At 44.1% G+C, this 15236-nt stretch overlaps 1 protein-coding gene across 7 annotated transcripts in view; it reads left to right on the top strand.

Moving 5' to 3' along the window:
* TIMELESS (timeless circadian regulator) overlaps positions 1-15236 on the top strand; it is a 66182-nt gene that overhangs the window by 177 nt on the left and 50769 nt on the right. For 2 of the 7 annotated variants that reach the window (XM_084837104.1, XM_084837103.1), the window contains exon 1: positions 2807-2887. The exons of 3 other annotated variants lie outside the window; for them this stretch is intronic. In XM_084837104.1, coding sequence (XP_084693230.1) covers positions 2869-2887 — 19 coding nt within the window. In that variant the 5' untranslated portion in view covers positions 2807-2868. Of the gene's footprint in view, positions 1-993; positions 1186-2806; positions 2888-4752; positions 4935-15236 lie in introns of those variants that run through there. 2 more of the 7 variants (XM_084837110.1, XM_084837111.1) reach the window with 2 other exon arrangements.

Genomic DNA, 15236 nt, shown 5'->3' with positions numbered 1-15236 from the left:
CTGATTTGGTAGTAAGTCCCATTGATTTCAGTAAGGCTCGCTTCTGAGTAATATGCAGTGAATTGGCTCCACGGCTACAATCCAGTGCACATTTACTAGGGAATGAGTGCCGTTGATTCAGCGGGACTTCTGAATACTACATATGCTTCGAATCGTTTTAGAAGACCGAGCTCTAGCTGGTTTGGGCGGAGGGCTGGGCGTTAGGATCGCACTGGCGATTATGCCGATCGTGTTTATTCAGGAGTAAGCCCCACTGGTTTCAATGGGATATCGTAAGGGGGTTTAGGACTGCAACAGTAACAGCCGGCTCTGTGCATGTTTATTCGGAACTACGTCTCACTAAATTCAGCGGGACTAATTCCCCAAGCAGGTATGTGTAGGATCATAGCCCTAAGGGGAAACGGGCGGGTTACTGGAAAGCAGGCGGAAATGGGTTAAATAGAACGAGGCTGAAGTTAGTTCTTAGTTCCCACTTAGAGTTGTTCGGGATTGCTGATTAATCAGGCGCTGGATCTTTATTTGAGGTTGGGGAAGTATCTGAGAAGAGAACAAATATACTCCAATTTGCTAGATTGTGGATTCATAGGTTTGGCCTGTGTTCCCGCTAGTTACAATAATCCTATGTCTGGTTAGGCTGTTTAAAAATCCCACTGAAGTCAGCAGGATTTAAAGGGCCCTAGGCGTAAGACTGTAGCCGGTAGAACTGTAAAAGGATAGCGTGGTTTCCTATTCGCAAAGCCGTTTGTAGAAAGGTTTTGCATATCTTGCTGATGCCGCCGCCTCCGTCTCCAGTCTTTCCCGTCTTTATCCCGTATTGTGTCGAGCGAGCCGTTCAAGTTCCGCAGCCACAGTAAGGCAGAGTTCGTGCGCGTCTTTCATTGGAGCTACTCTTAATACTGGAGCGGGCAGGCTTCTGCCGGTATGAAAACAGCTTCTACGGCCTCTCATTGGCTGCTGCTCTGCTTGTTACCTTCTGGGGTCAGACTGGCGACTGTCTGTAAGATTTGAAACGCCAGCCCCTCTCCCCGCGTCTCTTTCCGTGTGCCAATTCTGTAATGTACCGGTGGGTCCTTTCCCCCTGGAGATTACAACAGAAGACTTCTCTTTAAAATCACCACCACCGGAGCCCAGCGCTATTAAAGGTTTCGCATTCTGTCGGCTCCGTATTAAAGATCCCAATTCGAGGTAAGCATAGCACATTTTCTGCCGTTCTTGCGAAACCTTGTTGTGCTGGCTGTTCTACTTCTCTTCGCCCAAGAGACGGCTGTTGCGACTGCCATAGCAAGGATAAGCTGCCTAGAGAAGAGAGGCGATGGAAGACTAGAAGTCCTTCTGTATGTTTTTGGTCACAACAAATGTGCAGTTGCTAACCAATCGCCATTAGTTTAATGTATCTCTGTGGCCCGTTGTTGAAAGGATCCAATGCATTCCAACATCATATTCTTGTTTCAGGGGATCCAGATATCTTTTCTCTGGATACTGTTTCTGGTGGAGGGAGAGATTGTATTTTCCTAGCATCTATGTGCAATATTTGTGTCTTTGGGAAAATGTAATGTGCACCACCATCTGATACACACAGCACTCTAACATATCCAGTTGCATTCAGGAGTGGTGTGTGGATTGTGCTTACATGAGGGTCATAGGGCATCTATAGGAACTGACGAGCAATGCAACTAATTACATTACCGTTCTATATTTTTATTGTAAGTTGCCTTGAAGCCCTCTGAACTAAGAAGTAGGACAGAAATATATACAAAATAAACAGACATCTGCCACTCCCAATGTGCCTCTGCTATTTTGAAATGGTTTTTTTAGGGAGCAATCCTACCAGGATAGGTGGCTGCCTCCGAACTTGGAGGCAACCTTCTGTCCAATGCAGGACAGGAGAAGCATGGAGGGGATCGTTCTCTCTGTGCTTCAGCCGCCCTGCATTTGCGGCTAGACATCTGATTAGGACTATCTAGCCGCAGGAAGTCGGAGCAGGGGACGCGACAGCTAGACGACACGTTGGATGTATTGTACCAGCACTTCTGAGTTCCCTGCTGTGGCACGCCCCCAGGAACGCCCCATTTTCGCTGCTCTGTGCTTCTCTTCCAAGCCCGGAGCGCGAGGCCATTCCGCGGGAGGGGGTGAAAGTCAGTTCTCAGGGAACCAGCCTCATCTGATCTCGGAAGCTAAGCAGGGTTAGTACTTAGGTGGGAGACCACTTGGGAATCAGGCTTCCTGCATTGAGCAGGGGGTTGGACTCGATGGTCTTGTAGGCCCCTTCCAACCCTATGATTCTATGTCTGTCCTATGGCCATCTAGCTGCTGACTAGTGGCCATAGGATTGCACCCTAATTTAATTTTAGTTTTGCTCCTATACATGCTAAGTGTGCTACTTTAAAATATAAAACTACATCTCCCTAATTCTGCCACCCCCACTCCTCTTGGCTGGAGCCCCCTGCCATTTTATGGCTCTCAATATATTTTCTTAGTTTTTGTGAATGCTTTGCGTTTCACTCTCTAGTACTGGAACTCACATCTGTTTTAGAAAGCTAGAAATGACTGTCTGTCCTCATCCTTCTTTGCTTCCTCTCCCCTCAGCCACATAAGTCTATTGGCCTTCCATTACATGGGAACAGGATGTAGCAGCTATACAGCATCAATGCAAGTATAATGCTGAAGGAAAAAGTGTAGCTTATAAAAAAACTATTGTCTGGACAGGCATCTGTTACAGTTTAGCCCTAGAGAATGATTTATTATTTATACCTTGCCTTTCCTTCAAGGAGCCTAAGGTGCTGTCCATGTTCCCCCCGCCCATTATCTTCACAACAACCCTGTGAGGTAGGTTAGATTGAGAGATGGTGACTGGCCTGAGGACACCCAATGAGCTTCATGGCTGAAGGTAGGGATTTGAAGCTGTGTCTAATATACTAACCACTACATGCTGGCTCTTGGAATATTGCCATTTGCAAAGGTTGGGCTAGCTTCCAAGTGTGTGCACAGGCCCAAAATGTTTGCCTACGCCTGGGCTAGAAAGTCTCTGCTGTTCTTTCCAATGTTGTGGTGGTGGTGGTCTGGATTCTCTGGCAGGGCCACCGATCTCCCTGGAAACATATTGATGGAACTATGGCTATGAGAGGAAGGAGAAAGGCAGGGAGTAGAATGAGAACAAGCGGGTAGGGCATATGGCAAGGTTTAGGTCAGCCTTCCCCAACCTGGTGCCCTCCAGATGTGTTGGATTAGAACTCCCAGCATCCCCCAGTTGGGAAGCTGGGAGTTATGATTCAACACAACTAGAGGGCACTAGGTTGGGGAAGAATTCTTTAGGTGTTTATCTCCTGAACAGAAAGCAGGGTAAGTGCTTACTTTTATTTTATAAACTCTGCCCTTTATGGCCATATAATTTATAGTTGGTCAAGGCTATACCCATATACCTGGGATTAAGCCCTATGGAACTCACTGGGACTTACTCCTGAGTAGATATGTATAGAATTGCACTGCAGAGTAATGGCCTTTATTTTACTTCTTGAAGGCAACTAACTGAGCAAAATGTTCCCTGTCTCTAGCTGCAGATTCCTATGCTGTTTGTTGGGGCAAGTCTTTAACTAATGGTAAATGCTGGCATTAGCATTCATGGCTTCACACATCTCGTGATATCTCTGACAGTTTACATGGGATATGACATGCTTCTTGTAACCTGTTACAGTTCATTCTTACAGCTTCCACATGGAGTAGATCCCAGGTCTGGTTTGGAGTGCTTGCCTTCTGCATAAAGGCCTCTCTCAAATACCCTCTATTCAGTGTTTGTTTTCCGTATATGGCAGTGCTTGCTTATTCCCAAGACTCTTGCGTAGTCTGTACCCAAAAATCCAATTTTGCAACCAGAGCACCAAAATTATGCAGTTAGACTTTATTATGAAACATGTCCAAATATTTTTTGTTTAGCTCTGCATATTCTGTTTCTGTGATACCGATTATTTTTGGCAAGGAAGAGAGGGAGCAAATAGAAATATGTGGAGGGCATAGAGATATTCCCAACCAGATAGCTTTCCAAATTTGTAAAAATGGTGAAGGGTGGGGCAGAGTTGTTCCACGTGTTTGTAACAAAGCATCAAAAGTGGACAGGACATGTTAAAAAAAACCTGTGAGCGCAGAATGCACTGCTAGCGCTGGAAAGGGGAGGAGTTCACCATAGATAACAGATTAAGGGTGCAATCCTATGTAGGTTTAGACAGAAAAAGGTCCTACAACTCCCAGCATGCTCCAGCCAACATGGCTGGTTAGGGCATGCTGGCAGTTGTAAGGGCTTTTCTGTCCAAACCTGCATAGGATTGCGCCTTGAGGGGGCTTCCCAAGGTTGATGCCTGCAATCCTATTTTATGCACTTCGGAATAAGTCTCAATGAACTCCTTGGGGCTGCCTGCTTTTATCTTGCATAGGATCCTTGCTTTGCACCTCTTGGAGAGGGACGTCCGCCATTAACGATGGTGCATTGTACTCCAGTGTTGAAGCGATGCACCGAGGGCTGGGTGCTTCCCCCCCTGGATGCTTCCCCCCCCCTCACGCCTGCAGGAGCCGTGTGAATGCACTCCTGCCCGTCTCCCTCCCGCAGCCTCTTTACACAGAAGGATCGCGCCGCCGCTATCGCATTCGAGCGCCCTGCTCCGCTCCTGTCACGTTGCGTCCCCGGCTGTTCACGTGGGAATAGTGGCCGGTTTTCCTCTGCAGGGAAGAGCTAGCCGCGCGGGCCGCTGTCTTGCGATCGGCTCATTCGCAGCGGTGGGAGCGCGCGCGCGCCCGCTGTATTGGGAATGGGCGGCCGCGTCACGTGGCGATGTTCGCGAGCTTCCTTTGGCTTTGAAGCCCCGGCCGGGCCACGTGAGCCGTCTGGCGCCGCAGTGGCTCAGAACAACCGTGGCTCGTGGGGAAAGTGGTAGCAGCAACATATGGTAAAGGGAGTTTCTGTGCTTGGCGGCTTCCTGCTGCTCTCTTTGTAAAATCCAACATAAGGCCTACTTAGAGTAGACCCATTCAGATGCATGGGACTTAAGTTAGTCATAACCAACTCACGTCCCACTTGTTTCGGTAGGTCTGCTCTAAGTGGGACTTAAATTTGATTTTATCCTAGGGTTCTGGGGTCGTGCCTATCATCTCTCACACACACGCACTCCAAAATGGCTGTCAGAACTTGGCAAAACTGAAGGCAGAGTGAAATGTAACACCTTGCACGTTGGAGGCATCTGATCCAGAGTGCCTTGGCACCTCAAGCAGCCTTCCCCAGCCCGGTCCCCTCTCAGCCCCGGAATGCTGGGAGATGTAGTCCACAACACTTAGAGGGGATGGGGTGGGGAAGGCTGACTGAAAGGCATCTGGCACTTTTAAAAAATCCATGTCATAGAATCATAGAGTTGCAAGGGGCCTATAAGACCATCGAGTCCAACCCCGCCCCCATCGAGTCGAACCACCTGTACTCCCTGCTTCTCTGGGTCCATGCTGATTCCAACTACTCCAAATCGCAACCCGGAGTGCTATCACGTTTAGTCTGGATGGTATATCTTGAAGAGAGTGATGACTGCATCAATAATGTTCTCTTGACGTCCCCTGCCCCCCTCACTGCACAGCCTCTAGAGCCCTGTGTTAAACCTGGGAGGGGAGAAACTGCTGTACGGACATTATAAAGAGAGGTTGTGACTCTTATCAACTGCTTGCAGTTAGGTATCTTTTAATTCGGATCAAAGATGTGTTTGTAGGAATAGGAATGTGATAGTCAAAGTGAGATTGGGTATCTTGAGTGACTAGTAATTTCTCCCTTACTTGTGGTATGCGTAATTAATTTCCGTGATCTTGTAAATTCACGGCTTGCTATGCACTTGCAATTCCATGCAAACATTGCTCTTTTTTGTCTGTGTATTTGTTTATGAATTCATTTAAAATATCGGGCATTTATTGATTACCAACCCTTCTGCTCAGCACAGAGTATATTTGCAATTTGTCTAGATGTGCAAAACTCCTGCTCTCCAATATTTTGTGATTATTCAGCCTGTATGAGGCATGCTTTGGCGGGACTAGAGAATGAATTTCAGAATGAACTTTTGTGCCTTGCAGTTTGGATCCAGTTTCACTAGCCTTTAAAAAGCTGTGTGTGTGTGTGTGTGTGTATGTGTGAGACACAGAGAGACCGAGAGATCCACAATAGCAGGACAGAAAAACAGTTATTGGGTTTGGCAAAGCCCGGCTCATAAAAATGATACGTACATTGTGTGAATTACACATGACTAAATCTTTTATTTATCAAAAATTCACACTTGGCCATGTAAGGACCAACCAAAATTCCACAAAAATATGCAAGCTTTTGAGTTCTCCCGAACTCTTAATCAGGTCTTTTATTTATTTATTTCAAAGATTTGTACACTGCTCTTCAGCTAATAAAGTCTCTTGGAGTGACCTGTGAAAGAGCAATAATAAGGCAATTCTTAGGATCTAAAAGGTGCAGTACAAAAGGAAAAGGGATTGAAAGGGAGGAGGAAAAAAAAACAAATTCAGGTGTTAAATCTTGGTTACAGTGTTCTTACTGCTGGAAGAGCAATAGTTCAAGAAGAGGAGGAGCCAATTGTTGCTGGTATCTCAGTGGAGCAGATGGAGTGGCCCTGCTTCCCATATCTTCTTCCCTCTGCTATAACCTGATATTACTAGTTAGCAATGGCACTCGTCGCCCCCAAGGGTTAATCTCACAGTTTAAAACTTAAGGATAACTTTGCTAAGGGGACAATCTGTTCCCCTTTCCCCCCACCCCCAATTGTCAGCTGATAAAGGCTGTCAAACTAGTGTATATGCAGCGCCATCTTATCAGTTACCTTGTATGTTTCCTAGTACACTTTGCTCTCTTTAACAGCTGAAACATACAAGGCAGTAGACAAGGCAAGGCTATATATAGTTGTTATATATATATTATATATATAATATATATATTATATTATATATAATATATAATTGACAACTGCAATTGTAAAAAACTGACAAAAATACATTTGTGCACATTCCCAGGGCTGAAAAAATAATAATAAAAAATTTTTGGCCCCATTTTGTGCTAATGTTGGGTCAAAAATATTTTTTTAATAGTTGCTGAACGAGTGACAGCCCCTCCAAAGTGCTGCTTGGGCACCGTTGGAGGAGCTGTCGCTGTGGCACAAGCAGCAGGGGTTTCTGCCACTCTTGCCCAGTGGCTTGATCCCTGAACCTGCAACCCACAGTGGGTTGGCAGTGCCAGGTTTGGACAAGACCCCAACCCATCATCGGTACAACAACCCCTAAAACAAGCCATGGGTTGTCAGGGTGGCTTGTTGCCCATACACAAGCCACCCTACAGGAATTGGACTAGGTTCACATGAGACGACAACCCACTGTGGCTTGTTACCCATGATGGGTTGTCATGTCGTGTGAATCCAGTCACTAGCTAATTGACTATCAATACATTATTCGGGGGTGGGGTGGGGTCGTGCAAGCAAGACATATACCTACAAGAGTCTCTTTCCTCTGCAGTCTTAATTATTTTCACATCATAAGATATTCATCTGTGCCTGGGGATCAGTTTTGCAGAGTTCATTCTTAAAATTTCCATGACTGAATGAGGTCACTTCCACTCCAGTCAGTGATTGGTTCATTATTTCCAGATATGTTTTGACCTGGATTGCTTTTTGCATTGGGAGAAGGTAGAGTGCTGGTTGTTTAAAATTTCCTTGAAATTGTAGAAATACAGTGTTTGAATTTGGAAGCCACTCAAGAATGGATGAATTGCAGCAATAACATGAACTGCATCAGTTCATGGTTGGGCATTTAAATTATAGCAGTGACATGTATAAGAAGGAGGTGGTGATGGGTTCTTGCCATTTCTATTGTGCACCTAAAAGTGACACTTGTGGGGCATAGTGAGTTGTATCCATTGTTATTCCCACTTGGAGTAGACCCATTGAAATGAATGGTACAAGTTAGTCATTATTAACTTAAGTCCCATTCATTTCAGTAGGTCTGTTCTAAATAGGACTAACACTGGCTACAACTATAGCCCCATTTTAGCCCACTGACAAGTAATGATGCAACCACCTTGATGCATGAGACAGATAAAACAAGTGCTTTTAAAATCCAGTTTTCAAATATGTAGAAAGCATTTATTACCCAAACCATGGACACTGAGAACATGGTACACACACAGTTCAACTACAGTATGATTATGGCTGTGGAATATATAGTAAAACAAAATGTGCAATCGTTTATCCTACGAGACATAAGGACCAGTATAAAGTCCAATCTGGGGAGTTGAGGGAGCCCATTTTCAGATTCTGGGTAGTCTGGTTCATATGACCTAGAGCACCTTCCCTAACCTGCTGCCCTTTAGATGTTTTGGAATTCAACTCCCATCAACCCCAGCTGGTATGGCCAATTGTTGGGAATCTTGGGAGCTGTAGTCCAAAATATCTGGAGGGCACCATGTTCGGGCTGGCCGGCCTAAAGAGCAGGAAACATAGAATTGCATCCCATTTAATAGCTGAGAACTTGGATAGTGTGCAAGCTGTTTGTGGGCTTCAGGGTTTTTTCATGTGGTCTTCTGGCTGTTATTAACATCCTGAGTATCTGATCTTTCTTTGGGGATAATTAGTGTGTTTCTAGTCCTCATGGTTACAGTTATAACTGAAAATGTTGAGAATAGCAGTTTCAGAATACAGCCACCAATTGTAGTTCACTAGGTCATATTCCTGAACCTAAATTAGCAAAATGTGTTGACAGTTATATATGTTACGTGCCATTCCTACATACAGACCTTACCACTCATACCAGTGTGGGTCAAGAAAGTTGCTGTGTGACTTGCAAGGGACAGATCAGCACATAATGGAACTCTGATGATGACCTCGTTCTAATGTTAGTATTCCTACACTGTCAAATGCTTGATTTGATTAAAGAGCCAAGATGGTGATTTTAGCACATGCATATCGTGCTCAGGGTGCAATGCATTGTAGGTTAACCAGATTAACCAGTGGCAAGTTTTGGAAGACTGTCAGAACTTTATCAATCAGGTTTGATCAATACAGGAGTATTTGACCAGAATTTCTGATTATTTGAAGATTGGCAGCACTTTGCATCTGAACTGCTTTTTTAAAAAATGTAGTAGAATGCTGCTCTGACATCCAGGAGATGGGAGTATTTCAGCTGTGCTAGAGATGCTCCAGATCTGTATTGGGGATAGGAACAAATATTGACTCTGCTGCATGGACAGCATTGCAAGTGTGCTGGAATTGGGGGCATCTACCCTTGATCCTATGCACCCTGGCAAGGAGTACTGGGTCACATGATGTCATTGTCGGTCTCTCTGGGAATCAGTAGTGGGCGGAACAGCTTTACCCCTCCCTGTTATCTTAAAGGAGATGGTAGTAAAGGGTAAATGTGTGAGACTCACAACATCTCTGATGGATTCTTCATTGATTGAGCTATGCCTCTTCTCTAGCCTGCTTAGGATTAGCAGGGTGAGTTCTGATTACCTTGTGAATACTAAAGGAATCGAGGTAGTTCATACCTTTAAAACATTGTTTTTTGGGGGGAAATAAATCTTTTTCTATTACTACAAAACAAATGTCTAAAATAGAAAGTACACATTACAACATATCAAAAGCAAAACTTACATTATTTGAAGTATGTGGGTTTTTTCCCCAATCAATATATGTAATCCAGTTTTGAACAAAACTATTATAGATCAGCTTTCTTGTACACATACATAATTAGTTTTGACATTATAGCATGTTCATGTGACTTATTTTCCTGTTCAGCCAGTTTAGGTATTATTAGGAGTTTCCAGTATCTAACATAACATCTGTACTGCAACAATTACATATGATATTTGCTCTCAGTGTGCCAACAGTATATTCTTGATCAAGGTCAATTTTTAAAAAATCAAAGGATCCAGAGTTTGATATTTGTTATCCAATTTATATACTGACATTTTTTTTAATGTCTTGACTAGTTCACATGACCACCACATTTGGTAATAGGTTACTTTTTGCATTTCCAGCGTACTTGACTGCACGATACTTGCAGTCTGGATATTTTATTAAGAATGTATTAATAATAACGTATTATTAATGCCTTTTTACACGTTAAGCAGAAGGGACTAGTTTGCAGAACAGCTTTCAAAGACTATGGGGAAGGTGGGCTTCAGGATCTATTGTTGATGACAGGAAATAGGGCTCATGGTGTAAGCACAGGAGTTGTATAAATGCTTGCAAATTTGAGAGATCTGAGGTGTCATAGTTGTGTCAGCCAGGCCCTGTGAGCCTGCCACACATGGCCAGAATATGTTTTGGATAAAACGCTTTCTAGCCGCCTAGTATCAATCTTGGTGTGCCTTGTGTGTTTACTGAAAGACCTTATGCCAATCCGGAAATATTGTAGCAGGGGGGCCTTCCTTGACCCACTTGTTTGCATTTACCTGGCTTTGTTAGTACACAGCAGTGTGGCGCATGGATGGTTGAGAAAGAGGTCTGTTATGTAACTCGGATGTGCTTCTTCTGATAGGCTCTTGCCTGTCCCATTTATTTCCAGGTGACTAGTTTCCTCTGGCACATGAATGGAACTGGGTACCAGCCACGTTGAGAGGTGGGGGCAAGAAGTCATGCTAATCTCTGTCATAAGAATATAAGAGCCCTGCTGGATCAGACTGAGAGTCCATCTAGTCCAGCTTTCTGTTCACACAGTGGCTACACAACTGCCCATGGGATACCCACAAGCACGACATGAGTGCAACAGCACTGCCCCGAGTGTGTACTGATGGCGCACAGGGGAGACTTGGATCAATGAGGCTGCATTGTAGGAACTGAGGTCAGGTAAAGCTGAAAGCCATTTTCCTAGGGATTCTGGTCTTTTTCACCTGTCACAAACTTGCTCCCATCCCCTGAAAATCCCAAGTTTCAGATACCCTGAAGGGCTTAGGTGTGCAAACAATGCTCTTTTTTTGGTGGCACTTACTCCACCTTTGCATAGTTTTACCCCGTGATATCTGCTTCTCTCTATATGTTGCAGTTACCTGTTTGTGCTGGCTATTTATTATTATTATTAATTACATTAATATTCCACTTTTATATAGTGTCTGAGAGTGCTTATAGTACTTTATGTAAGTGTCTCAGTTCTTACAAAATTCTGTAAAGTAGGCTGGTATTTTCTCCATACTGGAGGCAGGGGTGTGAGACACTAAGATGGTAGCTTACTTAAGGCTATCTAATAATGAGGCATTACTTGTTCTGGTTCACATCTCAGTCTCTTGGTCAATATGCTAAGCTAGCAGCAGAGTGGCAGAATCTCCTTTGCCTCTAGTGAAGTAGGACTGATGCCTACAAACCACTGGGTGCGTGGAGGACACAGGACTGCTCTGTGGCTTGCCTTGCTGAACTGGTTAGTTTTTTTCATGTTCCTGCAGTTCACTCTTGGCTTTTTGCAGTGGCATAAGAGTCACCTGGTGCCTGTGCATAGGAACATAGGAAGCTGCCTTATACTGAGTCAGAGCTTTGGTCCATCTAGTCCAATATTGTCAACGCTTACTGGCAGCAATGGCTCTCCAGGGTTTCAGGCAGGATGCTTTCCTAGCCCTACCTGGAGATGCTGGGGATTGAACCTGGACCTTCTGCATGCTAAACAGGTACTCTGCCACTGAGCTACAAAGCATCTGCTCTACCACTGAGCTACTGCGTGTGATCACCTGGCCACACAGAGCAGCTGTCTCAAGTAAAGAAGCCATATAAGGCAGCCCTTATGCAGCCTCTTGTTCAAATGTATCAGCCTCTGATTTTGAAAAAGAAGATGTGGTGAGGCTCAGGCCTATCTGGAAGCCATGCTTCCTAATCCCAGGTGCATGTGAACCGGGTGTTAATTGCTCATTAGTGAGAGAAAAGCACTCTGCACTTTCCAGTTGGCACTCTGTCACATCTTTATTACTTCATATGTTCTGGGATTCAAAACTGGTTCTGAGGTTAAGCCTTGACTCGAACATTGAGCTATGATTGTATCGCCACACCATTCGTAGAACAAAGTGTAGGAAGTACTCGGTGTAAGCAGGGAGTGATTCATTGGGGCAATTACAGCAGTTTGTACAAGACAGAAATGAAAGTGTTATGTTGGAAAATGCAAAGAAAGTGAGCTAACTCATGTAAGGTGTGAAGACTGAACACTAGTTTGTCCCCTCCTATAGAATAGACTTTCATGGCTTCTTAGTGTCCATGGGAAAATTAATCTGCAAGGAGTGATGGGACGGCTTTCCAGCATTCAGTGCTGTTAAGGAGAAAAAGGAGGGAAACCAAGAATAATTAACACAAGAAATTGTAACAGCTGAACTTGTCAGTGAAGGAGGAGATACAGGGTTAGATTAAGTCTTATGTTAACAAGTACATACACAGGTTTTGCCAGGTTCTCTAGGGATTGGATTAGGGGGTAGGGCTGCATTAAATTAGATTACTATTTGTCTGGCTTCATACATTTGTGAAATGCCCTACAGCTGTGTAATTAAAACCTGTCTGCTGTCTGACAGGATGGTGAGAGTAGGCCCGGAACCCCCTTCCCCAGAAAAATTCAGAAAAAAACGGGTGGGGGTTGGTTGGTTGGTTTTTCTCCAAGGATCGTTTTTGGGGGTTTTCTGAAAAATTGAACAGCACTGAATTATGAATTTTTTTTTTTTAGAATTTAAGACAAAGTGTTTATTGTTACCAAGACTTTAGTCTCCACAAATGATTTTGAAAAACTATGTAATAAGAAGACTTCTGTAGAAAGATTAGAGATGTAAAATGTGTGGAAATAATGAAGTCATAGGAAAAAATGTTTTTATCCTCTCTGTAACATTCTCAGGATAATTATTTCTTCCATTTCTTATTAAAATTATTGATCCAATTTATCTATTACTGATAAATCTATTATCTTTTACTGATAAACATTTTGGGATGCTCCAAGTCATGCTCAGTTGACAGTTTCCCAACATGTGAATAGAATCATGATACCACAATATGGAAGAAAATGTACATTCTTGACACATTGGATTTTATTCTACAGAGTTCTGTGTTTCTGGACTTGTCTTCCTCCTTCTGCCTCCAGTTCTTCCTGCTTCTTCTGGCTTATAGGATGATTCAGATGTTTCAAGGACTACTTGCTGAAGTTCCCTCTGTTCAGACATAAACTAGGAACCTAAAATATGTTATGTGTAACTTAGTTTGCTCATAAAATTAATCCTGTTTATACTTTTAAATTTTAATATACCAGTTTATTCAGACAATCATTACAAATTTACTGGGTTTACTTTTTAAACTTTTCAAATATAATGATAATTTTATGGGCAAACCAAGTTATACGTAATATAACTGTAGGAACATAAAGGCTGCTTTACGTTCCTAAAACAGCCTTCCTCAACCTGGTGCCCTGCAGATGTTTTGGACTACAATTGCCAGCATTCCTGATCATTGGCCATCCTGCCTGAAGAGGCCAAATTCCAAAATATCTGGAGGACACCAGGTTGGGTAAGGCTGTCCTAAAGGAACAAAGTGACTTTAGGTCTGAAAAGAGTGCTAAAAAAATAAGTATTGTTTATTTTTCCAACATTTGTTTTTTTCCCAAAGGGGGGGACGACGACAGTTTTTTCCCACGGCTTCAAAATTTCCAGAAGTTTTACATCTCTAGGTGAGGGAAAGAAGGGAAGTGGGCAGAGGGATATTTTTTTCAGAGGAGGGGATGGGGCAGAGGAGAAAGGGGGGGGTCAGGAATGGATTCTAGGAAAACTCTTTCAGTTCATATTGGATATATATGTAAGGGTTTCTCTGAAAAATGGTTGCTTCTGTTCCTAAATGATTGTTGGCAGAGGGCATGCTCTTCTAGAGGGAGTGCCTCTGTCTTCCCCACCCTTTCCACATGTAGATGTGGAGGACAACCTGTGTAATGTTGCTGTGGTGGTAAAAGGATGAGGTCAAGGTGCCCTGAGAGGTGTGGCCTACCTACCACATTGACCCTTGCATCTCTTGTCTGTTAATATCTTGCTAAGATGGAGTGACTGGTTGGGTCCATGAGTTATTTAATGCCTGAGAGAGAGAGGTTCTAACTGCCTTGAAGGAAGTTGTCGAATGGCTCTCAAATAAATTCTTTCTGGATCCAGACAGCTGTGGAAACTGCTGGCAGTGTCATGCATCTCTCCCTCTTGGGCAAGATGCTTGAGCCAGTAGCGGCAACTCAACGCCAGACATTCTGGGATGACACGGATTACCCTGATCCATTTCAGTCTGGTGTCTGGCCTGATATGGGCACTGAAACTAATGGCTGCAGCTGGCTGCTGTGAGGAAAGATGGGGAGCACAACCCTGTTGATTCTCATGAGCCTCTCAGTGATTCTGTTCCTTCCTGGGAGGCAGGTTCTGGAAGGTGATTCATGCTCTTCTCCATGGTACTTGTGCTACGGAGTGCCATAGAATCATACTGTCGCTCCCTGTCTTTCAGTATTTATATCAGGAGTGGGTAACTTGTAGGCCAAAACAACTGGAGGGCTCAACACCCTTCATCCCTCACCATTGGCTATGCTGGCAAGGGCTGACAGGAACTGTAGACCAAAATATCTGGAGGGCCACAAGTTGCTCACCCCTGAGCTGTTGGGAGATTTGGTGTGAGGTAGCATCATTATGCTGATGACACGTAACTTTCCATTTGGTCCAGCTGAGGTAGTGGATATGCCTGGAGTTGTTAATGGGCAGGATGAAGGCTAATAAACTGAAGCTCAATTGAGACAAAATGGTGGCACTCTTAGCAGTGGTGGTAGGGTCACTGACTCCCTCTTGTGGTATAGATTCACAGCTCAGGTTGCTTTTAGATCTGGCTCTGGCTATGGATGCTCAAGTGCCATCTGTGGCACAAAGCATCACGTACTTCTTGTTCTTGTTGAGGTCTAAGGCGACATTGCCAATACAGCTTCCAAGGGTGATGGCTTCCTCCTCACTGTAATTGCCTACCCCTTTCTACTCTTCCTGTTGTTACTCCCATTTCTCCTCGAAAGTAGTGGCCTTGAGTGGCAAGAAAGTGACAGGAGGAGACTGGTCTCTATGTTCAGAAGGACTGTCACTCCCATATACAGAGAGGAGAGAGAGGTGTGTGCCTGCCTGCAGCTGACCTGTCTTGGCTATATGCTTGTTGCTCTTTTCTGCCTTGGAGCCATTTCACATGGTCATTTTCAGCCATGGTGACTTAAAGAAG

This window comes from Heloderma suspectum, chromosome 2 (genome assembly GCF_057233095.1).
Source record: "Heloderma suspectum isolate Gila_16-S chromosome 2, 16-S_ref, whole genome shotgun sequence".
Taxonomy (NCBI): Eukaryota; Metazoa; Chordata; class Lepidosauria; order Squamata; family Helodermatidae; genus Heloderma; species Heloderma suspectum.
This window is presented reverse-complemented; position numbering and strand designations above follow the sequence as displayed.